This window comes from Prionailurus viverrinus, chromosome B2 (genome assembly GCF_022837055.1).
Source record: "Prionailurus viverrinus isolate Anna chromosome B2, UM_Priviv_1.0, whole genome shotgun sequence".
In the NCBI taxonomy this organism is placed as follows: domain Eukaryota; kingdom Metazoa; phylum Chordata; class Mammalia; order Carnivora; family Felidae; genus Prionailurus; species Prionailurus viverrinus.
This window is the reverse complement of record NC_062565.1, coordinates 66,225,499-66,252,614: the sequence shown is the minus strand read 5'-3', so window position 1 is coordinate 66,252,614 and position 27,116 is coordinate 66,225,499. Positions and strand designations below refer to the sequence as shown.

At 39.7% G+C, this 27,116-nt stretch overlaps 1 protein-coding gene across 2 annotated transcripts in view; it reads right to left on the bottom strand.

Annotated features, from left to right (window-relative positions):
- Positions 1-27,116, bottom strand: part of KCNQ5 (potassium voltage-gated channel subfamily Q member 5) — a 521,883-nt gene that overhangs the window by 86,241 nt on the left and 408,526 nt on the right. For both annotated transcript variants that reach the window (XM_047860007.1, XM_047860006.1), the window contains exons 4-7: positions 24,254-24,429; positions 23,249-23,374; positions 7,962-8,072; positions 1,559-1,654 (exon numbers count right to left, since the gene is read on the bottom strand). In XM_047860007.1, coding sequence (XP_047715963.1) covers positions 1,559-1,654; positions 7,962-8,072; positions 23,249-23,374; positions 24,254-24,429 — 509 coding nt within the window. The remainder of the gene's footprint in view (positions 1-1,558; positions 1,655-7,961; positions 8,073-23,248; positions 23,375-24,253; positions 24,430-27,116) is intronic.

Sequence of the window (27,116 nt, the reverse complement as noted above, 5' to 3'; positions counted from 1 at the left end):
CCACCCACTTAAACCTACAATCTAAATGAAAACAGTATCTTGTCACTAGTAGGAATTTATCCAAAGGATACAGGAGTGCAGATTCAAAGGGGCACATGTACCCCAATGTTTATAGCAACACTTTCAACAATAGCCAAATTATGGAAAGAACCTAAATGTCCATCAACTGATGAATAGATAAAAAAGATGTGGTTTATATATATAATGGAATATTACTTGGCAATGAGAAATAATGAGATCCTGCCATTTGCAGCAACGTGGATGGAACTGGAGGGTATTATGCAAAGTGAAATAAGTCAGTCAAAGAAAGACAGATATCATATGTTTTCACTCATACGTGGAACTTGAGAAAGTTAACAGAAGACCATGGGGGAAGGGAAGGTGAAAAAATAGTTACAAATAGAGAGGGAGGGAGGCAAACCATAAGAGACTCTTAAATACAGAGAACAAACTGAGGGTTGATGGGGGTGGAGTGGGGGAGAGGGGAAAACGGGTGATAGGCACTGAAGAGGGCACTTGTTGGGATGAGCACTGGGTGTTGCTTGTAAGTGATGAATCAATGGGAATCTAGCCCCAAAACCAAGAACACACTGTATACAGTAGCCAACTGCAGCCAACTTGACAATAAATGATATTACAACAACAACAACAACAACAACAACAACAGTGTGCTGTTACTACAACATGAACATAAATCTCCTGACATCTCAGATCACCACCCCAAAACCCTTCAGTTTAGAAGTTCTGCATCTCCCACTGCTTGGCAGAAAGGGAAAACAATTTCAGGCTGTATAATCATTGTCTGCATAATTAAATACCAACTTCATGGTATGGATTTAGAGAAGAATATATTTTGTGATTCTCAGGCAACCTGGTTTTAGGATGGTTCTATTCTCAAAAGATATAAATGGCAATGGGAAAAGCATTCCTTTTTAAGCCTGAAGCAAACCCTGAGATATTGAAAAGAGAATGAAATGTTAAACAACCTTATATTATGAGTTAGTTTCAAATAATATGCTTATTAGTTCATATTCTCAAACATTGACATATTCCATAATCCCACCAGCTCTTAAGATATTCAAGTTATTGCTCTAATGATGGCATTAAAAACAATCTCATGGGCAGCAAACCTTGACATCCTGAACAAATATGCTGTTCTTCAGAACAGTAGCACACATCTGCCTGGAGAAAGTAATCACAATGCACGGAACAATCCCATGTTCTGCTCTATCACTTAACGATCAATTATGTTTCATCAAGTAATTCGCAAGACATATTAGGTCATTCCAGGAGCAACACAACTGCTAACCTCTCCATGGCCTTGCTGGCATGGTTAATAAATCTGAGCAATACACGGGCCATTTGCTGAAATATATATAGTCGGGAGGGGGGAACATTTGCCCAAATCCAAGACTGTACATTAAGTTCCAATTTCATTTTTTTACAAACAAAACAAATCAGAAGCTCTACTAAGCACTGAAGCACAAAGACTGGAAAATGACCCGGCAAGCGCTTACAGTGACAGATGTTGCCATCAACCTATTACATTGACATTCACCTGAATGAGGTTGGCGGCTGGGTTCCTTCTTTTCTCAAAGTGTTTCTGGCGGTGCTGTTCTTGTACTTTTAATGCAAAACCCGAGCCAAGAATGCCCTGGAACAAAATACAAAAATAGTTCTTAAATTTTTTTCAAAAGGACTGTTAAGCAATATAAATAAATATTAAAAAAAAAACACCTCAAATGAGTCTAAGGAAAGACAAACACTATTCAACCTGTTCGTAAACATATTACTTATTAAAACAAACACTATTTACCTCTTGTATGATACCACTGGCAATGGCAAGTTGTGGGGCAAGACTGCCAAGAAATGTAACAACTTTTGTTCTTTAGTAAATCAACCAGGCAATGCCATTTATTATTTCTTACAGTATGGTAAGAGGCATTACAATTACAAATAAAAATCACAATTTTTAAAAATGTTTTTTTGTGTGACCTTCTCTGTGACACTTCTTTATATGTTAGAGGAAATTCCCCATTTGGAATTAGGGGATGTGATAGAATTCAGAGGCTAGGAATTCTGGCTTTGGGCAGAGGTGGATTTAAAATTTGGGACAGTTTGAAGTCTCACTACTGTGGACACGGGAGTTTTTCTAGCACTTTGATGATACTATGAAATTTTATATTTTCCATTCTTGAAATGGTGGGGTATTTTTAAAATCTGTCCCAGCTTAATTCTCCACGATGCTATAATTCTACGCCTACCCAAGTAGAGTGAAAGGGGTGGGGGGAGATAGTTATCCAGACACTCAGTTTTGAAGACAAAGTTTTCCATTTTGCCTGTTTATACAATAAAGACAAGAGCTCGGGTTATTGCAAAGAACATTCCTACTTCCCTGAGTTTTAATCTCACACTTTTAGAATTCCTTACCTTTCTGGTTTTAGCTCGCTTTTTCAGATTTTGGAGTTAGTCAGACTAGTATGTGTCTCCTATGTTTATATTAGTACTTTTGGCTCGTTTGCCTCCTTCTGCTTATCATTTTGATCTGCTAGAATCCTGGCTCTTTGAAATGCCTCCCTCTTTTCAGTTTGCTCTGGTCTAACATTTGTGGAATCAAGATGCTTTGTTTCAGCCTTGGGCTGGCTTTTGGAGCTTGCTAAATTCAGTCTCTAGGCTTTGTTCATAAGTTTCCACTTTATTGGCATGGGACGTGGATCTCTACTGCTTTCAAGTCTGTGGCTTTTACTTGCTAGCTATAAATTATTACCTTTTTATTAAACTTCAAGGAGTCTAACTCTTAAGCTAGAGATGGATGTCTTATAAGCACTGAGTCAGTATTTGCTGTAGATAGGGAATGGTTGTTTTTCTTTTCATATATATATGTTTACTTATTCATTTTGCAAGAGAGAGAAGGGGAGGAGGGGCAGAGAGAGAGAGGGAGAGAGAATCCCAAGCAGGTTTCGTGCTATCAGTGAGATCATGAACTCATGAACTGTGAGATCATGAGCTGAGCCAAAATTGAATGCTCAACCGAATGAGCCACCCAGGCACCCCATCTTTTATTTATATTTTCAAAGTTGCTCAAAGATGGTATAAGCTACCTAGGCAAGTGGTGGGTTTCTCATCTTTAGAAGGTATTAAGTCTCGGCTGGATGACAATTTGACCAAGATATATCTGGGCTCTAGATCACCTTTAATGCCCCCTTCTTATCTTACATATTACAATTCTGAGCACATCTGTGACAATAGCCAGATAATCAGTAATACAATTATGTTTAAAATACAGTTACATGATAATACTGCTTGCTATTAATGAGCAATAATCTCCATTATTAATTAGGATGAACGACTGTACTGTGAAATTAGAAATTACATTATAGGTTCTGTTTTCCATCTGCCTTTTTTTGTGATTGTCTCATGCTGTCTAAGATCTTCATTAGGCTGAGGATGCACAAACCAAACTTCGTGCAAACTTAAAAACCTGGTCCGTATGGTCTTGTTTGTCAATTTAAACATTTCCCTCCATGTAGAGGTTATAAAAATGGCCTTCCAACTCTAGTCACTCATAACTCCTAAATTTTTTACTGCTATTTGAAGTGACTTAGGAAAGATTTATTTATTTTCCTTTTAATGTTATTTTTCCTGAAGCACATACATGTAAGAAAATAGAAGGCATTAGAGTATATTACATATTTGTTATATGTATTGTGTGTACATACATTACATGCATAGGGCACATAATCCACTCATGGAGCATAATTCAGATTTTGTAGACATTAAATTAACAGTAATAGCTACCATTTTTTGGTATTTATTATGTGAAAATGAGGTTTAAATGTAAATCCCTTTTGGAAAATAAAGACAGGCCTAGAACAAACTCAGCATTTGCCAAACAAACTAAAATGTGCTAAAAATCACACTGGCATTGCTTAGAAATATATATTAGTAGTTGGCAAATGTTTGCTACATATCTCTTGTGCCAGACTGTACATTACAACAGTTATTAAACCAGGTCTGCTCATTGTCTCATTATGGCTCCATTCCAATTTTCTTCCACCTCTCTACACAGCTCAGTGAACCTCAGTAGAAGTCTGTTAAAATAAAGTTCATTATGTTATATATATATATATATATATATATATATATATATACACACACACATATATATGTATACGTATATAAAACTTATGGGATATATATAAATATATTATATATCTATAACTTATGGGATATATATATGTTATCTATGTATATAATCCGTGTGCCATGCCTTCAAATAGCAACATCAATAAAATGAAACTTCATAGAAATTGACTTCTGTTGGGGTACCTGAGTGGCTCAGTTGGTTGAGCGTCTGACTTCGGCTCAGGTCATGATCTCATGGTTTGTGAATTTGAGCCCCGTGTCAGGCTCTATGCTGACAGCTCAGAGCCTAGAGCCTGCTTCGGATCCTGTGTCTCCCTCTCTCTTTGCCCCTTCCCCACCCGTTCTCTCTCTCTCTCAAAAATAAATAAACATTAACATTTTTTAAAAAAAATTGAGTTTTGTTTTCATTCATTGCCTAAGATCATATGACTTAAATTTTTAGGTTTTATGTTTTAGTGCTATGTTGAGAAGTATTACATAAACATCAAGTACAAAGAAAATATGTTTTGGTAAACATTTAAGTATCTATACCTTTTAATCTCCCAGATTAAAGGAGCTTAATGTAGCGCAGAAGGACAGGCTACACTGAAAGATACTCTTAGCAGGAAGGAAGGCAGTGTTCTAAAGAAGGGAAAGACCTGCACCTTAGGGCGATGCTGAGGAGCTGACTTCTTCTGTCTGCTCATTAGCTTAGGGATGCTGTGGGCCTCAAGGAAAGTGATCTTCCAGTGGAGTTTGGAAGGGTAGTTATATGGCTCTGTGATGTGCAGAAGAGTCCTTCTGCTTTGAAGAAAGATGGGGAAAGGCTCTTCTCTTTCTTGGTCCTTGGTTTCCTGGGTGGGAGGAAACCCAACCAGGGATGGCTCACGTCTCACCTCTAAGTTTCCTAGCAAAATGTGCTCTCCTAAATCTCGATCATACAACACTGTTGCCAGCAGGCACACAAGACATAATGGTATTTCCAGCCACTTTTTTTTTAAAGGTATATATGGACCATTTAGTTTTTTCTTTTTTAAAGGTATATATGGACCAGTTAGTCTTTCATTCAGTAAATATGAGGTTGCAATAAAAGATATATGGTAAGCCAACGTTTCTTGGCATTGTTAGGGAGTGTTCTGTGCAAGCAAGTTTCTCAGATTTCCAACACATATATATTTTTTTAACGTTTTATTTATTTTTGAGAGAGACAGAGTGCGAGTGGGGGAGGGGCAGAGAGAGGGAGACACAGAATCTGAGGCAGGCTCCAGGCTCTGAGCTGTCAGCACAGAGCCCGACATGGGGCTCGAACCCACGAACCGTGAGATCATGACCTGAGCTGAAGTCAGACACTTAACTGACGGAGCCACACAGGTACCCCCCCTTTTTTAATGTTTTATTTAGATTTCCAACACATATTAATTTAATTTGCATATCTGAAAATTGAAATCACTTTATTGGGAAATATTTCCAAGCATAACAACTTAGTGTCTGACCTCTAACCTAACAGAATAACACAATTTAATCTTCCTGTGATAGTCCAGAGTTTCCTTATGGGGACTGGTATTTTGCTGTGCTGGATACGGCCAGTTTCCAGAGATTGGTTAACCCTAACACTAATGGGCCCCAGGTCCTTACAGATTTTGAACACTTGTGTTTGCTTGCTTCTTACAAATATTTTCCCCTTCCTTTGTTGTTAGTTTTCCACCATCTCTTCCCATTACACTGTTTGTTCAATCAGTGGACCTCTGCCTTTGCTGTTTATAATCTTCAGAGAATTGTAAAACTATGTAGCTCAGCTTATCAGAATTTTCTCTAAATTAAGAACAGGTTATGATTTAGGTTTCAAGAGGCTCTCCTATGAGGACAACACATACACTGTTGTCAATTTTAATAGCCCAGAAGTTGCCTGCTTCTTTGTTTATAGTTTTTCACTGGATCACACAGGTTGTTTTATATGTGGTCTCAGGATAAGTATAGACACTAAAGCAGCAGTATTTTGGTAAAAAAACCCAAGAACGTATTTATTGTTTCTAAAGGTATTTTCATGTAGGGAATTTGATTACTGAATGAGTCCCTGCTCTGTTATGGATTGTTGAGCTTGCCAGATAAGTTGATTCTGGATAAGTGAGATTTTTTTTGGACTCTCCTTGATTTTGTCATTTCACAACAGAAAACAATACATCTAGATTCATACATAAAATGGGAGACAAAATTCATGAAGGTTTTCTACATGGCAAGCATTAGACTTAAATCACCATATTGCTCTTGACAAAATTTCTGTGGGTGCAATAATTCTTCTTCTATTATATAGATCAAGAAACATACCCCATGTTACTATTATTGGCTGAACTGTATCCCTCTGAAATTCCTATGCCGGAATCCTAATTCCCAGTACTTTAGAATATGACTTTATTTGGAGATAAGGTCTTTACAGAAGTAATCAAGTTACAATGAAGTCATTAGGATGAGCCCTAATATGATATGACTGGTGTCTTTATGAGAGGAAGTTTGGACATAGACATGTACAGAGGGAAGACAATGTGAGGATACAGGGAGAAGACTGCTATCCGTGAACCAAGGAAAGATGTCTGGAACAGATCCTTCTCTCATGCTCCTCAACAAGAACCAACCTTGCTTGCCCCTTGATTTTGGACTTCTAGATTCCAGAACTGTGAGACAATAAATTTCTGCTGTTTAAGTCACCCAACCTGTGATGTCTTTATAGCGGCCCTGGCAAACTAATATAGTCGCATGGGTGTACGTGACAAAACCAGGTAGTATGTGGCTTTAAATCCAAGCCAAGATCTAATGCTCAAGTGTATGCATAGTCTTTTCGGTGTCTTCTCTGTGGTCTCGTATGGTCTGGGGCAGAACCAGCCAGTCAATCTAAAGTTGGGGTCTGGCCATGGGAACCACATGAGTGTCCTCTGCACTCATTCACAGGCAGAGATGAAGCCCTGTGAGCCAAAGGTTGGGATGATGAAAATCCCTAATCCCTTGGCTTCTTGTGGAGGGATGCTCTGGGGTCTCTGCTCAGCAGAGACCGTGATGCCACTCACGGATAAGTACAGAGCAAGAGTGTCTGGAGCAAGAGTGAAGTTATTGTTCCTTAAGCATGCCTGCTGCTACACTAACTCTCCTTTTTGTTGGCTCTCTTCCCCTACAAGAGGTGGAGTGAGCAAAGTGAGAATTTGGGGATGGAGGCAAATTGTAATATTTTGACCAGCTGCCTTTACAAAAACAAGAGGATAAAATGATCAGAGAGTAAGCATCATCCATTAAGGAGAAAATAATCAGAGGCTTGGGAGAAGATAAATGTGCTCTTCATTCTGATAAGATGCAGAAGCTGTTCACTAAGAAAAATCAGTGATGGTGACAGAAAGAATAAATCATCTGACACATTGAAACCCTTTAAGGTCATATGCTTTTCACTCAAATGGATCTGAAGAGGTAATATTCCACTTATCACATCCAGCTCTTAAGCAGCACATGTTATAAGCCAAATCGGAGAGATCAGTTTAAAAAGAAGATATCTTTAAATCTTTATACATATTTTAAATGTATTAGTAGCACATTGAATGAGAGGTGATGCCATCTGAATTATTATTTGGTCATAAAGACCAAAGGGCATAAAACTCTCAGGTTAAGTACCTCCAAGGGAAGACCATATTTCACAAACTTTCCAACTAGATGTATGTATAAAAGTCAACATTATATTAATAAAATTATATCTGTAGCGATATAGATACGTTCCGGGCACACCAATTTGTGAAAGCTCATGCTAATAAACCTCTAAGATCTAATTTAAACTGTTTTATTTCTGCAAAGATACTCACGGCAGGAAGTGCAAAGAAAGAAATGCCAAGGAGTGCAAAGCCTGCAGAAAGCAATCTTCCCAGCCAAGTTAGGGGAGTTTTGTCTCCATAGCCAATCGTTGTCAATGTAATCTAAAAACAAAATAAATAGAACGTGCAGCTTAAGTACTTGAGAGGAAAGTTAGGACCTACGAACAGGAGGCAAAGCAACGTTTCCACTAAATCATTATTCAACAAGCCTTGTTGGCGCATTTTATTACTGTGCTTTAATTTTCCGTGACGCATAACAGAGCTTCTCTTTGTTTAAGGAAGGGAATAACCTACATACTTGTTCCTCCCTTATAACACAATTTTCCATCTTTTCTAAGTGTTTCCAAGGAAAGGTTATTTAAATAAGCGGATAACCATCAGAGATACAGAAATGATAGCACCATGGATTTAAGACTGGATCAGTACACAAAACAATAATTTATGTTAATTAAGGCTGTCTATTTATTACCTTGGCAGGCATTTCCTGGAGGTCTGGTGTGTGCAAGGTACGTGTTATGATTTGTAGTGGAACAAAAATTAGAGGTACGTAGTTCTTGTCCTAAGATATTTACGGCACAAGAGGGGAGACACATCACACACAAGTCATTAAAACACGAAATAGGGCAAGACAGCTACTATGATGGATGCACAAATAATCTGCTAAGCGGATTCAAAGAACAGATTGATTGTTTCCAGCTTGGAGGGGGTGGGGGAGGCGGTCAAGGAGGCTTTGAAGGAGAAGCAATATTTTGTGAGAATGATAAAGAGGGTGATCTAGGATGGGAAACAGGTGACCAGCTGCACAGCAGTGAGAATATGGTAGGTTCTAGAAAGTATAAGTTGTTTAGTTGGGTTGGAGCATGGTGGGTCTTAAGAGGATTAGTGGAAGAGGAGATTAACTAAATATGATATTGCTAGATCAGGGAGTGTCTTTGAAAAACGATATTTGGATCATGTCTCTCCCATGATCAGACTGCTCCAGGATCTTCCCATGCTTCTTAGAACAAAGTTCCAGCTCCTCTCCAGGGCCCATGAGGTTGTGCACGATCTGGAAGAATGATGGTGCAAGTGAACTGGAACAGTGGCAACGAGGCTGTATGGGAGTGCAAAGTAAAGAGACATGCTTATGAAGTTCAATAGAAATGCATTTGTTAATCATCTGGGATGAAGGGGAAGACTAAGTCAACTAGGACTTAAAAATTTTAAGAAGACAGCTCCAGTATACATAGAAATATGATGAGAAAAAGAAGGCTTTGGAGCAAAGATAGAGTTTGGTTTTGCAAATAAATGCTTTTTAAACATTTTTTAAATGTTTATTTATTTTTGAGAGAGAGAGAGAGAGACATACCATGTGAGCATGGAGGGGCAGAGAGAGGGAGACACAGAATCCAAAGGAGGATCCAGGCTCTGAGCTGTCAGCATAGAGCCCAACGTGGGGCTTGAACTCACAAAACACAAGACCATGACCTGAGCCGAAGTCAGATGGTTAACCAACAGAGCCATCCAGGCACCCTGCATAAGTGGTTTTTCAATGTTAGTATGACTCTGATCTAGAAACGTCGAGCAGGAAACTGATATAGAGAACTTGAGTCTTGAAAGACAGAGACTGGGTTTGGCATGAGATTTGGATTTTAGAGTCAGGCACAGGATGATTATTGAAACTTTGTGAGTAAATGAGATTGCAAAGTGTGCAAAGAAAGGGTCCAAGGACACCTCAGGAAATAGACATTTAAGGGATGGAAGGGAAAGGAGTCAGAGAAGAATAAATATTTTAAAAAGTAAGGGAACTAGAAATGGGTAAAATACATGGAAACTCAATGAAGAAGAGAGAGTTTCATAAGGGACCAGGTGATCCCTGGTATCACAGTCTCATGGAAAACAAGGAGAATGAGGACTGAGAAAAAAGATACTGGTTATGGAGATAGATAGTCACTGATTTCTAGGAAAGGGGTTGCTTTGGTCTTATCATCCTACCTGGGTTTTGAAGGAGGGGTTACATTTGAGACACAGAAATGATAGAAGGAGATGATGCTTCGTGATGCCAGACCTTTCAGAAACTTACAGCTCAGCTGATAAGCCCTTCCTAGCTTTCTTCTCTCCTCACTTCCATGAGGTATCTTTGGTGGCTCCCCTTATGTGGGACCTCCTATGCGAATCAAACTTTGACTATTGGATTCTTAAGGTTTAATTCTGGGTCTTTCTCTCTTTTAAAAAATTCTATTCTGGGGCGCCTGGGTGGCGCAGTCGGTTAAGCATCTGACTTCAGCCAGGTCACGATCTCGCGGTCCAGGAGTTCGAGCCCCGCGTCGGGCTCTGGGCTGATGGCTCAGAGCCTGGAGCCTGTTTCCGATTCTGTGTCTCCCTCTCTCTCTGCCCCTCCCCCGTTCATGCTCTGTCTCTCTCTGTCCCAAAAATAAATAAACGTTGAAAAAAAAATTAAAAAAAATTAAAAAAAAATTCTATTCTTCTCTCACTTTCCTTTCTCTTCTATCCCATTTATTTCTGTCTCTTCCCAGGTGATCTTAAGTGTTCTCATGGATTTAAATTTTTATGGTGAACACACCAATTTATACCTTCAGGCAAGATTATTTTGAGCTCTAGATTCACGTATGTACAGTTGATATTTCAATTTGGATGACACACATTTAAACTTCGCATGTTTAAAATTTTTTTTTTTTTTTCAACGTTTATTTATTTTTGGGACAGAGAGAGACAGAGCATGAACGGGGGAGGGGCAGAGAGAGAGGGAGACACAGAATCGGAAACAGGCTCCAGGCTCTGAGCCATCAGCCCAGAGCCCGACGCGGGGCTCGAACTCACGGACCGCGAGATCATGACCTGGCTGAAGTCGGACGCTTAACCGACTGCGCCACCCAGGCGCCCCTAAACTTCGCATGTTTAAAACAGAGCACTTCTCGCCCCCAAAGCTGTAACTCCCCCAAATGTATCCCTTCCCATCCTAATCAAGGGCACCACCATCCACCCAGTTGCTCATGTCAGAAGTCTCAGTTGTCCTCATTCCTTGTTTCCCTCACTCCTCTCCCTGAATCTATCAAGTCCCATGGATCCTATTACCCAAAGATACTGCAAATTCATCCCTTGTGCACTGTCTTCCCTGCCACCATGATAGGCCAGGCTTCTGCAGCAATGTCTTAATTGCTATCTCTGCTTTTGCTTTTGATTTCCTCCAGTTCCTTCTCCTAAACCTGTGAGGGAAATTATTTTGTTACTTCCTTTTAAAAATCCTTCAATGGCTATTCACTGAATTCAGAATAAATTCTAAGCTCCTAACTATGGAGTCTAGTCTCCACCTGCCTCTCCAAGATGATTCCCGTTTCACCCTTGCTCACTATACTTTATTCACAATGTCCTTTCAACTCCTCAAACAGGCCAGGCTATTTCTGCCACAGTTCCTTTGCATATCTTGTTTCCTCAGTCAGAATTGTTTTTCTCCCCATCCTTCCCAGGGTTTCTTCTCATTCTTCAAGTCTTATCCAAAATACTCCACTGTCAGAGAGGTCTCCCATACCCACTCTGTCTACAATGGGGCCTCCAGTCACTTTCTATTGCAGCCCCTTGCTTCTTAATATCACTTACCATAAGTGGTAGATTTTTGTATGTTTCTTTGGGGAGGGATCTCTATTTCCTTTACCAGAAGGGAAACTGTGTCTTTACTCTGTTATCTCTCTAACATCTAGCATGAGTAAATTAAGTAAATTATGTAAATATTGAATCCTTTCAAGAACACTGGCAACAAATGGAGTGAGGAAAATAGGGCAAGAGCTCCCAGAAACCTCTGACTTGAAGGCAGTCTTTCTAGGATGTATTTGTGCATGTCTGAAGAAAGAATGAGGCTGACAGGGGGGAAGACTGACAGCTTTATATAGGGTAAGGCAACTGTGAAGGAAGGAACATGGGATCAAGGGTACAGTTGGAATGGTTAGCCTTGGCAGTATGGAAGAACACCTCTTCCCCCATGGGGAAAAGATGGGGACACAGTGTGAATGAAGAGCAGCACTGAGGATGCTTGAGATGGTCATCTTCAATTCCAGTAAAAGAGAGGGTGGGATCAGCCATGGGGAGCAAAAGGCTTAGAGCAGGGAAAAGGCTTGGGGCTGTGACAGTGTGAGAGGGTGTCAAGGACAGATCAATAAGTGGTCTACAGAGTGGGGGAGGCTCATCCAAGGTTGGAGAGAGGGAGTTTGTAGTAGAACCTAGTAGTCAAGTTAATCACACATCACCAGCGTTATCAGTGGTGGGGCTCTCAAAAGAATTCCTTGAGATTGCAGAAAAAATATTCAATTTTAACATTTTTAAAAAGTTTATTTATTTATTTTGAGAGAGATGGAGACAGCATGAGTGGGGAAGGGGAAGCAAGAGAGGGAGACAAAGAATCCCAAGCAGGCTCTGTGCTGACAGTGCAGAGCCGGATGTGGGGCTCTGACTCACGAAACCCCGAGATCATCACCTGAGCTGAAACCAAGAGTTGACTGAGCCACCCAGGCACCCCTTGCCTCAATTTTATTATAGGTTCCTAATCTTAAAATACCTGGGAAAGATTTTAATCTATAAATTTTCTGCAAAGTAGTTTAATCCTTTTACAGCAGTTTAATAATAATAAATTAAAGGAGATATTTCATGGTTTGGTCACAGCAATAATGGTAAACTTTACATTCTAGTAATACAGTAGTCCCCCTTATCCACAAGGGATGCATTCTAAGACCCCCAATGGATGCTTGAAGCCACACTTAGTACTAAACCCTAAATATGGTGTTTTTTCTATACACATATATCTATGATAAAGTTTAATATGTAAATTAGGTACAGTAAGAGATTAACAACAATAATAAGAACGGTTATAACAACGTACTGAAAGTTATGTGAATGTGGTGGTCTCTCTTGAAATATTATCCTCACCCTTATTGTGATGATGTAAGATGATAAAATGCCTATGTGATAAGATGAGGTGAGGTGAATGAGGTAGGTATTGTGAATTAGTATTAGGCTACTACTGACCTCTGACCAAACACAGAAGGAGGACCATCTACTTCCCAAGGGCAGATTGACTGCAGGTAACTGAAACAGTGGAAAGAGAAACCAGGGATAAGGGGGAACTACCCTGCATTTAAGTTATTCTCATTGACTCATCCCTCAGAGAGCGTTTTTTTTTTTTTTTGTTTGTTTTGTTTTGTTTTTTTAAATCACTGCCTCTAACTCTGAAGAATGAGACACGGCAAAGTGATGATGTACTCAGTATTTCATTGTGAGTAGAGAAGAATGCCTCTTCTATCTCGTTCTGGATTTATAATTGCCCTCCCTCTTACATGCATCCTTTTTCAGGGAGAAAAGAATGCTTCAACTCTGGGAGCTGCCCCCTGGAGCCCCCTGGGGATGGCAAAGACTCTGCTCACCTCTCTGCACTCCGGTTCAGGCTTCCAGACCACCCACCTTCTCTCTGCACTTGGTGCAGGCTTCCAATGACCATGTTCCACTGCCTGCAGGTGGGTGGAAAGACGGCAGCCAAGCTCAGGTGCGACAACTTCCTCCACTCCAATTTCAAAGTCTCTCAGGATGTTGCTTGGTTGAAAGCATAGAGGCCTTTTGTTGCCAAGCCGGGCTTGAGGAGGATCTGGCAACAGGGTGGCAGTTTTGTCTCAGTCCATTCTGGGGAGTGGGCTGGTGGGAGTTGCCTTTGTTTTGTGCCTGGTGGGAGTGTGTCTTTTTTTATGGCTGCAAAGGGGGCAACTGGGCTCCTTGATAGTCAACAGACAGGTAGCATCAGGTATGAAAATGTGACATTTCTAAAATGCACATACATAAAAAGATGTGAACTTCTTTATGAATTCACACTGACCCATCAGCTTGATCGGCTGCTGGCTTTCTAAGCAGTAACTGGTACATGCGATGAAACCATCCTCCGATGAGGCCTACATAGCTGTTCATTGATTTTCAGAACTTTTAGGTCAAGCTGTCCTTGAAGTACTGGTGTGTCCCCTTGGAAAAGTACAACTACATTATGTTTCTTTTCTTTTCCTAGCATCTGGAACGCCCTGCTAGTGATTATCAGCTGATCCTTTGTACATGAACTGAGCAGCAGAAGCTCTTTCGGTATTTATTTTTCCCACATTTGCACCAAACAATAAACCCATTTTTGTCTTCTAGAAATCTTGTGAATCTTTCAGTGGCTGAATGTAGTGACGACTAGTTTCATTTGGATAGAGATGCAGAGATGCTCTGGGGGAGCAGCTTGTCTCAGAGAAACTTGAGAGGGTGCGTATGTCATCTTTAGGGAATTGGAAGACATCCACCATATTGGACATCATTCCATTTTTTACCTACTTCCTGAGCTTACAAGAGATATACTGGTTAACAAGTGCTGAATAGATTAAAATTTTAAAATGTATTTACATACATACTTACATATTGATGATTGATTCCTACTCATTGACTTTTGACCATGGTGTTTACAATATCATTGGGAAGTTTGTGAAGTTTTGAATTTACTTATAAAATGAAAAGATAAGTTTAAAAACTTTCAAGTATCTCTTCCAGTGCAGTTTTAGGGAGATTACTACTTTCCTTAAGCGAAAGGATGTCATTTATTGCCATGTGTTGTGACCCGAGGTGGAAACTGGCAGATGCATTCTCAGGCTGTAGCCCGACAAGACAGATTAGGATCTGAGAGGGAATGGCCCACTGCACCCTGTCGCCCCTCCTCAGTCGACCTCAGGAATGCTGGTAGTGTGTGCCGTGTCTCCAGTCGGACTATCTACTGGAAGGTGATGTGGCAGCCGGGAACAGTTCAGATACATTTTTGCCCTCATCTTCCATATACTCAGTTGCAGCCATGCAGGTGAAAAAACATATTTTATGAAAAATCTGTGGGTTGCAAATGTTGGCATGGATATGTACTTGTAGTAGCAAAGGCAGACTGGGGGCTCCTTAGTGTGTTTAGTAGCCCATAATTCTTCTTCAGGAATAATACTGCAACACAAATGTAAATCCTGGCCCAAGCTTTCTTTTTTTTTTTCTTTTTAATTTTTAAAATTTAAATTCGAGGTAGCTAACATACAGTGCAATATTGGTTTCAGGAGTAGAATTCAATGATTCATCACTTAAATACAACAACTGGTGCTCACCATAACAAGTGTCCTCCTTAATACCGATACCTGTCATGCATCTAGCCCATCCTCCACCCACCTCCCTCCGTCAATCCTCAATTTGTTCTCTATCTCTAAGAGTCTCTTATGGTTTCCCTCTCTGTTTTCTTTCCCCCACCCCTTCCAATATGCTTATCTGTTTTGTTTCTTAAATTCCACATATGAGTGAAATCATATGGTGTTTGTCTTTCTCTGACTGACTTATTTCAATTAGCATAATATACTCTAGCTCCATTCACGTCATTGCAAATGACAAGATTTCATTCTTTTTTTAATGGCTGAGTAATATTCCATTAGATATATATATGTATACAATATGTACACACACACACACACACACACACACACACACCACATCTTCTTTATCCATTCACCAGTCGAGGGACATTTGTGACCCAACCTTTTTTTCTTTTTCTTTTCTTTTCTTTTTTTGTGAGATAGCAGATGCTATGGTCAGATTACAGTTTGGAAACTGGTTAGGCTGTAGTTTTTTTTCTTTCAATAACAGAATTAATTCTAAACCAGTAGGTATAAACCCATCCTTCTCTTCCAGTAATAAATCAATAAACATTTATTGGTTTAACTTTGAGGATACAATTATGAATACTAGTTTATAGCTAATGTATTCATGTAAACAAACTAAAAACATACTATTTGTAGATTTCCAAAGCACAGCATCATTTCCATGTAAGGTGGTCTTTTACACGAGGATGATTCACATTAGTAGTTTGTGAACCATTAGATGAGAAAGGTTTTCCATCTGCAAACACCGAATCTCTTGTGGTGGTGGTATCATATCATTTGGGTTCTGTCATGGCAGGCAGCTCAGGGTAATAGCATTTCATGTTGTTCTTCCAGGCTCATAGTCAAATATGTAATACCAGTAGTGACTAACATTTGTCCAGCATCTGATAAAGCACATCTACGTGTCCTAATCTCATTTTAATACACATAACAACTTTGTATTTGGGTAATATTATTTTCTCAATTTTACAGAGAGAGTAAATGTTTGCTGAATACCACACTAAATCATAACAATAGGGCTGGAAGCCAAGTTTCTTGACTGTAATTCTGCTCTTTTCCAATAAGTATGTGCTCAACGTTTATGGAATAAATCTAAGCAAAAAATATTCAGAACCATGTGTGAGATGACGTTACTAAAGGAACAGACTTCTTAGGAAAGGCTTCCCCAAAGAGGCTTCTGACCAATATACTTCAAAGATCTGTGCCATCAGGGTAGGCACAGGGCTTGTAGATGCTCACGGCAGCTAGGATGTTTTGGTGGGTAGCAGCTTGGGTATGTGTGTTTCAGTGTTTGCTTGGTACTTGACAATGTTCTTGAATAGTTGGGGGTTGGTGTGTTGATTATCTTGTGGCCAAGTGAAGCTCTGATACATCCGACGGTGTATTGGTGGTGAGAAACAACTGTTAACTTTTATTTAATGGATCAGCACTGTGTCAGAAAACAACAGCTTAAAAAAGTGGCAGAAAACACTTTGTACTGTTGAACCCAGTCTAAAGAGGGTTGATTCCTGGTATTATCAAAGAAAAGGGTATTTTTGTTCATTTCACAAATTTACACCATTTCTTATTAATTAAAAATTTTTTTAATGTTTACTTACATTTGAGAGAGAGAGAGAGAGAGAGAGAGAGTGCGAATGGAAGGGGGCAGAGAGAGAGGGAGACACAGAATTGGAAGCAGGCTCCAGGCTCGGAGCTGTCAGCACAGAGCCCGACGAGGGGCTCAAACTCAGACTGTGAGATCATGACCTGGGCTGCAGTCAAGACGCTCAACCGACTGAGCCACCCAGGTGCCCCACACCATTTCTTATTCTTAGATTTTGCAGGGGGATGAAACTCATGGCATACATTTGGGCTGTACAACCTGCTGAGTGCACCATACATAGAGTCTTCTATATTATTTGCTTTCAGAAAGTCTGTAAGATTTTCAGCCTAAATTCTATAAATAATACTTCTACATGCCTGAAGTAATCATTTCAAGCACACAGTCCCAGGTGGGGGTTGTACTCAGATGGTTACTCCAGAATAGATTTATACTACCTGCTGCTGTATGCGTCTTAAAAAAAAAAAAAGGCTACCCCATAACACTGTCTTCATCACAGAAATATCAGTAAATAGAGAACAAACTGGCCTTTGAGAACAGGTTATATCAGGCAATATTACTTCAGGAAGACCTGAACTTATGTTATTTCAGAATAAATCTAACTGAAAAGGAGAAAAATAATAACAGGAAAGGAGATAATAATAGGAAATAACTCCAGGAAGACTTGTTCATAAATTGTTTCAGAATAAATCTAAAGCAACCAAAAAGGAAGAAAATAATAATAGGAAATAATATTAAATGGAGCTACGCTTGACAATCAGAAGATCCTCTTCTCCTGTAGCTGTCAGTGCCTCAACCACCAGAGTTAAGTCCCCTTGCACCTTTTTTTACTTCCTCTGTCACAGATGTCCCTTTAGTTGCTACTTCAAAACCTAGAATATCTTTTCACTGTAACCCCCAATCCCCAAACCCCTTCTGTGCTTAAGCTGTGGGTCTGACATGAAGTACATAGCTCTTTGTTCTTTTTGTTATAAAGGTGTTTCCATCTAACATCCACAACGAAATGTCCATAGCAACAGTAGCTACCGTCTTAGGGCACTGGCTGCGGTCTTAGTCTTACTCCACTTAATGGGCTAGGTGTTGATATTCAATAGTATGGAATGTTTTCAGGGATCAGAGTTCTTTGAATTGCTATTGGCTTTGAGTAGCGCTGATCACACCATGAATTCCTCCAAAAGTTGGCCTTGGAGATGGCCCTCACCATTTTCTTGATGAGAGAAGTTTAATATTTAATATTCAGAATTCACTGGGATTTTGTATCCATAGACCACAAATTGCATTTTGATACTTAATGTCAATAATTTGGGCTTTTTTAAATGAAGAGAATTTCCTTTTTTTAAAAGTTTATTTATTTATTTTGAAAGAGGGAGAGAGAGAGAGAGAGGGAGGGAGAGCGAGCTCTGAAGGGGTAGAGAGAGAGGGAGAGAGCAAGCAGGCTCCACACCATCAGCACAGAGCCCTATGTGGGGCTCAAACTCATGAACTGTGAGATCATGACCTGAGCCCAAATCAAGAGTTGGTCGCTTAATTGACTGAACCACCCAGGCGCCCCAAGAATTTTCTTTTTTTAAACGAAAGCCTACCACTTAGAAATACTCCAATTCAGGATGCTTTTATTTCTCTATTTATTATGGATACTTTCATAGTTAGCAAGGTGTCCATTAATGTGCAAAATGGACAATTTCAACTAAAAAGTATCCAGCCATATGTTTCATTAAGGTCTGATCAATATATCATAAAAGGTATAGTGTTCTAAATTTATTTTATTTCACACTGGAGATCTAGTATATGTTCTTCTTATAAAGAATAGAGATAATTGGGGAGCCTGGGTGGTGCAGTCGGTTGAGCGTCCGACTTCAGCCAGGTCACGATCTCGCGGTCCGGGAGTTCGAGCCCCGCGTCGGGCTCTGGGCTGATGGCTCAGAGCCTGGAGCCTGTTTCCGATTCTGTGTCTCCCTCTCTCTCTGCCCCTCCCCCGTTCATGCTCTGTCTCTCTCTGTCCCAAAAATAAATAAACGTTGAAAAAAAAATTAAAAAAAATAGAAATAATACACACTCTTGTTTGCTTTCTTGTATATTTCTAGGATTCAGACAATTTCATCAATGACTCAGTTAATATCAACAAACTCACTGTGGGCCAACACGGCCTTTTCCTAGAAGCCTGACATCGTAGAAGATTTTGACTTTTGCATTCAAGACTAGATTTTTTTTTTTAATAGAGACATAATTAGGTCATTCAAAGAACCTGTTAAGTACAGGTTAAACTTCAGTCCAAATAGCACAACTGAAATGGGAATCAATGAAAATATGTTGCTTCCCCTCTGAAAGTCACAGATATGACCTTTGAAAACCTGCTACGTGGGTTATTCTGGCAAAAGAAATAAGCTGGTGACTAAGTGAGAAGTATATTAAGACTTTCCCACACACTGTTTAACACACAATACAGCAATTCTTATTAGTAATAAGGAGAAAAGGAAGGCTATTGGGAAGAAAGATAAAGAGCTGCCAGGCTGAACTCACCAACAACTGCATCTCAGTGGGACAGGTACATCTGAATGTCTCAATAATTTAAGTACGTTAGAATTATCAGAGAGAAACAAAAACTAAACTTAAAATTCAAATTGTTGCTTTGAAGCCTGGGATAATAAACTGTCGTCCCCTTGCTGGCTAGAAAAGCCTCCTATTTTCTCAGTTTACACAGTTTATCCCGCAATGAGTCATAGATTTTCATTTGCTCTCTACATATAAAAGGTATTTTAAGAATGTCACATGACTGCTCTCTTTCAGGTTTTCTACTTTCCTCCTTTCAAAATGTCCATTATTGCTTGTGAAGTGGAAGGAAGGAGTTGGGAACCAAGTTATGAAACCACCAGATCGCTTTGTTATCAATGGCATAATCTTGTAGACATTTACTCTGATAATTTAATTAAAAAAATCCTATGGCACAAAAACAGACACATAGACCAATGGAATAGAATAGAAACCCCAGAACTAGACCCACAAACGTATGGCCAACTCATCTTTGACAAAGCAGGAAAGAACATCCAATGGAAAAAAGACAGCCTCTTTAACAAATGGTGCTGGGAGAACTGGACAGCAACATGCAGAAGGTTGAAACTAGACCACTTTCTCACACCATTCACAAAAATAAACTCAAAATGGATAAAGGACCTGAATGTGAGACAGGAAACCATCAAAACCTTAGAGGAGAAAGCAGGAAAAGACCTCTCTGGCCTCAGCCGTAGCAATCTCTTACTCGACACATCCCCAAAGGCAAGGGAATTAAAAGCAAAAGTGAATTACTGGGACCTTATGAAGATAAAAAGCTTCTGCACAGCAAAGGAAACAACCAACAAAACTAAAAGGCAACCAACGGAATGGGAAAAGATATTCGCAAATGACATATCGGACAAAGGGCTAGTATCCAAAATCTATAAAGAGCTCACCAAACTCCACACCCGAAAAACAAATAACCCAGTGAAGAAATGGGCAGAAAACATGAATAGACACTTCTCTAAAGAAGACATCCGGATGGCCAACAGGCACATGAAAAGATGTTCAGCGTCGCTCCTTATCAGGGAAATACAAATCAAAACCACACTCAGGTATCACCTCACGCCAGTCAGAGTGGCCAAAATGAACAAATCAGGAGACTATAGATGCTGGAGAGGATGTGGAGAAACGGGAACCCTCTTGCACTGTTGGTGGGAATGCAAATTGGTGCAGCCGCTCTGGAAAGCAGTGTGGAGGTTCCTCAGAAAATTAAAAATAGACCTACCCTATGACCCAGCAATAGCACTGCTAGGAATTTATCCAAGGGATACAGGAGTACTGATGCATAGGGCCACTTGTACCCCAATGTTCATAGCAGCACTCTCAACAATAGCCAAATTATGGAAAGAGCCTAAATGTCCATCAACTGATGAATGGATAAAGAAATTGTGGTTTATATACACAATGGAATATTACGTGGCAATGAGAAAGAATGAAATATGGCCTTTTGTAGCAACGTGGATGGAACTGGAGAGTGTGATGCTAAGTGAAATAAGCCATACAGAGAAAGACAGATACCATATGGTTTCACTCTTATGTGGATCCTGAGAAACTTAACAGGAACCCATGGGGGAGGGGAAGGAAAAAAAAAAAGAGGTTAGAGTGGGAGACAGCCAAAGCATAAGAGACTGTTAAAAACTGAGAACAAACTGAGGGTTGATGGGGGGTGGGAGGGAGGAGAGGGTGGGTGATGGGTACTGAGGAGGGCACCTTTTGAGATGAGCACTGGGTGTTGTATGGAAACCAATTTGTCAATAAATTTCATAAAAAAAAATCCTAACCTTCAGGTGAATATATTTCTGATTCTTATTCATTTTACTGCTGCCGTGCAGCCAACAAACATACCGATTTCTGCTTAATACAAGCCCTGACAAATTGTCCTTGTTCTTGACGAGGGTTCTAGTTCTCCCTGATGAGCTTTTGATGGGTAGCAGAACAATGCAACAATTGGTAACTTAAATCCATGCTTCACAAAACCAACAACCAACTTAAAAATATTAAAAATAAATTTTTTAAACGTTTATTTATTTTTGAGAGAGAGAAAGGCAGAGTGCGAATGAGAGAGAGAGGGAGACACAGAATCCGAAGCAGGCTCCAGGCTCTGAGGTGTCAGCACAGAGCCTGACGCAGGGCTCGAATACACAAAATGCAAGATCATGACCTGAGCTGAAGTTGGATGCTTAATCGACTGAGCCACCCAGGTGACCCCAACTTATAAATATTTTAATAACAGTTTAAGAAAATGGTATTTTAATTTTGGTGAGTGTCTAGCACTCAAGAAATATTATGATTTATTAGAGAACTTAACTTTGTTGGACCAAAGAGATGGGAAGCTGTTTAGACAGTTAAAAATGCTGTACATTTTCACAAAACACACTTTTGGAATGTCTTAAGGAATAAAATAAAAAGAAATATAGTTTATACACTGCCAAAAGCACTCCCCTAGCCTGTGACATTATTATTAGGGCACATATTTCAATGACTTTTATAGATTCTTTACAATGCAGACAAGATTTTTGCTTTAATGAAAAACTGTGCCTTGCTTACAGCCCACCCTTCCAGGTTATCAACTTCTGATTTTATGGGGCTCTGCACCTTTCATGGCTTTTGAGCTACTTTACAACTGTGTAAGTTGTAGATAACTAGTAGCAGTGGAAAGTAATTCTTGTCTATAGACACATAAATAAATTCTGTCTAGTGGAGGTTTAATTGACTTCCCTCTCACATTGTGGAAGAAACCAGATTCATTTCAATATTCCTGATCTTTACGTGGTAATGTTCTTGGATAGCTCTTTGAACTGGATGTAACATCTTACTGGTTCCCTCATTAATCACGACAAATTTAAAAAAGGAGTTAAAATCTTTAGCATGTGTCTGTATGAGAGTTATGATTTTTTTATTTGGGTGAAGTTTTCTGTAACAACCATTTATTTTTTTGATATCTTTTTTCTTTTTAAAAACATTTTTTTGAAGTTTATTTATTTATTTTGAAAGAGACAGAGACAGCGTGGGTGGGGGAAGCACAGAGAGAGAGGGAGACAGAGATCCCAAGCAGTCTCCGTGCTGCCTCTGTGGGGAGCCCCATGCAGTTGGCTCAAACTCACAAAACCGTGAGATAGTGACCTGAGCTGAAACCAAGGGACATTTAACCTAATGAGCCACCCAAGAGTGGCCTTTAGTAACAATTTAAATGAAAAGTACGTTTTTGTATGGATAGGTTTTAAAAAAATTGTTTTTAAATGTTTATTTTTGAGAATGGGAGAGAGAGACAGAGACCAGGGGGAGTGCAGAGAGAAGGATACAGAATCCAAAGCAGGCTCCAGGCTCTGAGCTGTTAGCAGAGCACCCAACACCAGGCTCCAACTCACGGACCTCGAGATCATGACCTGAGCCAAAGTCAGATGCCCAACCAACTGAGCCACCCAGGTGCCTATTATGGAAAGTTTTGATATTAGGTGTCTATAATCTCTGATCTCACAGATGGTTATCAGTTTTCTCTTTTTCACTTGTGCCATACTTTTCTTTAACTTTCATTCAGCTATTATTCCTTTTTTTTTTAACCTCAGAGAAACTTTCTGATGAGAGGTAAGCCAATGCAACAATTGGCAATTTAAATTTGTGCTCCACAAAGTTAAGACAGACAAACAAGCCTATTAAGATTTTAATCACTGTTTAAAAAAAACAATGTATTCTTATTTTGGCAACAATCTAGCACTCAAGAAATACTTCTGATGGTTTATAAGAGAACTTGATTTTGTTGAGCTATAGAGATAGGAAAACTCTTCAGACAATTTTAGTGCTGTATATTTTCATGTAACTCTCTTTTGGAAGTTAATGTTTTTATTGAGACCTTTCATAAATGATTCCTAGGAATCATTACACTGTATTCAAAGGAAACATTTCACAACATCCAAAAAACAAAACTAGATTTTTATACTCACTGTGCCCCACCAGAGAGCATCTGCATATGTAGAAAACTCTTTATTGGCATCCTTTTCCACAAGATAGACAAGGAAAGATGAAAAAATAAGAACCAAAAATCCTATGTACCAAGCCGTGATTAATTCCTAGATATAAAAGGAATTGAAAGATCGTTAGAAGCAAAAAATCCGTGTAAAAGGGAAAAAAAAATCTATGCATTCATTTTACTACTTTTTGGATATTTATGATAATATTTATTTGTTTATTTATAGGATTTACTCTTTTTTTTAATGTTTATTTATTTTTGAGAGAGTGCAAGCTGGGGAGTGGCAGAAAGAGGGGACAGAGGATCTGAAGCAGGCTCTGTGTGGACAGCAGACAGCCTGATGTGGGGCTCTAAATCACTCACCGCGAGATCATGACCTGAGCCAAAGTTGGATGCTCAACCGACTGAGCCACCCAGGCGCCCCGAATTTGCTTTTTTTATTCAGTGGATGTCCCAGTGAACAGGACAACTTCCTCAGGTTTCTTTTTTAAATGGTTGCACAGGATTCTAAATGTATGGGTTTACTATAATTTATTTGAGGCGTAAGGACTTGGAAAGCATTGCTTTTTATTTGAGTACAGTTGACACACAATCTTACATTAGTTTCAGGTGTACAGCATCCTGATTCTACATCTCTGTATGTTACGCTGTGCTCACCACAAGTGTGGCTGACATCTGTCACCACACATACTGCTACAGTATCACTGTCTATAGTCCCTGTGCCGTCCCTTTTATCTCCGTGACTTAGTCATTCCCTAACTGCAAGCCTGGACCTCCCTCTCCCTTTTACCCACTTTGCCCCTCCTTCCAATCTCCTTCCCTCTGGCAACCATCTGACGACTTTTGAACAACCCATTATACATTGTGCTGTGGCCAATTTCTGAAATGACTCAGTTTGCTTGATGGGTTCTACTCTCCCACAGCAATCAACGAAAACGTTTCAAAAGTCTTGTTCTGCAATTCAGAAAGCAGATCTTACCTTGCTGTGAGCATAAACCACCGAACCTAGTAATTTCCAAGTGCCTCCCCTTCGGTCCATGCGCACCATACGGAGGATCTGTAGGAAACGGAGACTTCTGAGTGCGGACGTGGCGAAAATATTACCCTGAGTTTTTGCAGAAACAACTGCTATCGAAGCGATAAGAACAATGGTATCTGAAAGAAACAGGTTGAAACAATCGTAAGTAGCAGGACTAGGAATTTTGATTTCTCAAAATAATGTTTCAGAAAGTTGCACTTTGACCTATTTGAGGCACAAAGAAACACATCCAACCCCAGCCTGGAATGGTGCTACTTGGGCTTTGTGATAACTGAAGAGTGAAAAGGGAAGGAAGAAAACTTGCTTAACTGCCTTAGTTCTGACCCCTTGGCCATTCTATGCTTTACGTACGCAATTCTGAACCGTTTGCTATGTAACCTTTGATGAATTGGATGGCCAGTGGCCTTCAGAAAGTTCAGTGTACCAGGGAGCAGTGAGGCTGTACGGCTCTGGTTTCTCAGCGTTCCCGTCTGGCAGAAAGGAACTTCTGCCTCAGTCCCACCACAGTGGCTTCCCGGGTGATGCCACAGAGGCACCACAGCCTGCACGGCTCTGAACGTGCTGCTTGGTATGATCCTATTTCTGGTTTTCTTGCCAAGGAAACTCGTAGCTCCTTTCTCCAAAAAGTTCCCTTATGCTGGGGAGTCTGCCGCGTCATGCACCATTTAACAAAGGTCTCAACTGAGGTGCATCCTCTAGGCTCTCTGCACAGAGTCCTCTTTACCCCTGGTCAGTTACATGGAAGTTTGGTATACAAATGAAACAATACTACATTTGTTACAACAGAGTATGTAATTATATACACTGTACATTGCATGGTAATGGATATTTGATGTTTGACATTGACATTTGGCTTAAAATACATCTGCCCTTTTGTAAGCTAAAAAAGAGAAAAAAGAGCAGCTAAAGAAAGCATAAAAAAAAAAAAAAAGAGGACTTAATTGCTCCGAGAGCAAATATCTGAGGGATGGCAAGTAGGTTCTGAAGAGGGAGAAGTCAAGTGGGGATGAATGGCCTCCTATGGCAATTTTAAAATAAGTTAACTTGACCTTAACGTTCTCAAATAAATTTTCTTTCCCACTCCAAGTGGGCTGTGCATGACTGGGTGTCCAGACTCCAGAGAGAGGTTCCACTTCAAGGGCATTGGATTTATAATGTTTCTGTGACCCTCAGCATTAACTGCTGTATGAATCTGTATTCATCATCCAGCTAGTCCTTCTCCCTGTACTGAGCAAACTCTGGTCTCCTGGTGTGGACTGAGCACATCTTTTGAATGACTCTTCTGGTCCCCTTTTTGGGTCAGGACTTGGAGTGGCTGGCGGTACAAGGGTCAGCTAAAGGGCTTTTTCCAATCAGATCTAAACACTATAGGACTTTGTGAGTAGGTACACAGGAAGCCACAGCACCTCCTTGAGTTACAGCTCTGTGCTGCTGTTGGAAAGGAGAAGGAACTAAATGTGTTGACAGAGACACCAAAGACATATTTTTAAGAGAGTAAGAAGACAATTGTAAAGCTATATATACAATGTGATCTTATTTTAATAAAAAATATATGACTAGAAAAGCCATGTGAGAATATACACAGGTTATTACCATTAATTCTCCTTCGGGGTAGAGAGTAGGTGAATATGTGGGTAAAGGGACTTTTTACTTTGAGTTATTAATTTCTGTAATATTGAATTTTATAACAATGAAAATGACTTTTGAAATCAGAAAAAAACTTTATTTTTAAAATTTTTATTTATTTATTTTGAGAGAGAGAGAGAGAGAGAGAGAGAGAGAGAGAGACAGGGGAGGGACAGAGGGAGAGGGGGAGAGAGAATCCCAAGCAGGCTCCACACTGTCAGTGCAGAGCCTGACTCAGGGCTTGAACCCACGAACCGCAAGATCATGACCTGAGCTTAAATCAAGAGTCTGATGCTTAACCGACTGAGCCACCAGGTGCCCCAGAAAAAAACTTTAGAGAAGAGTTAAGTGTAAAAACATCTCTTGGTCTGTATCATTTGGAGGGATTTCCTCCTGAGATAAGTGATTTACAGACAAAGACATTTCTTATATGGTCCTGTTAGATATATATTTGCTTTTACTTCTCATTGTAAACCTGCTTCCTACCAAGTGTACAAAGGAAAGGAAAAAGAACAATACCCCATTTACCATGTTAAAATATTCAAGATAGTAGAAATAAGTAAATGACTGAGAGGGGTGCAGAAAATACAGCATGTAAAACTTACTGTGTGCCTGGCACTTTCTTTAGTTCTGTGTTTTTTTTTTAATTAAAAATTTTTTTTTAATGTTTAATTATTTTTGAGACAGAGAGAGACAGAGCGTGAGCAGAGGAGGGGCAGAGAGAAAGAGAGGGAGACATAGAATTTGAAACAGGCTCCAGGCTCCAGGCTCTGAGCTGTCAGCACAGAACCTGATGCGAGGCTTGAACCCATGAACCACTAATTCACGACCTGAGCCAAAGTCGGAAGCTCAACCGACTGATCCACCCAGGTGCCCATAGTTCTGTGTTTTTTTATGAATGTTCATTATTTGATCCTTATAACAACTCTGTTTGTTGGTTAGGTCATCTACAGATCCCACTGTACAGATGAGAAAAGTGAGGCACAAAAAGCACATACTGTATTAGTTTAAAAGAATCAGCCATCAAGCTGTTAGACTACAGCACAAAAAGTATGAAGCTATGAAGTTATGCTAGCTCATTAGAGAAAACCTAGACAAAGTAAAAGCAACAGTGCCGGTTTGAGACAATTTAAAAAATTATGCACACAGTGAATCATAATCTAAGTGTTTGAAGTCA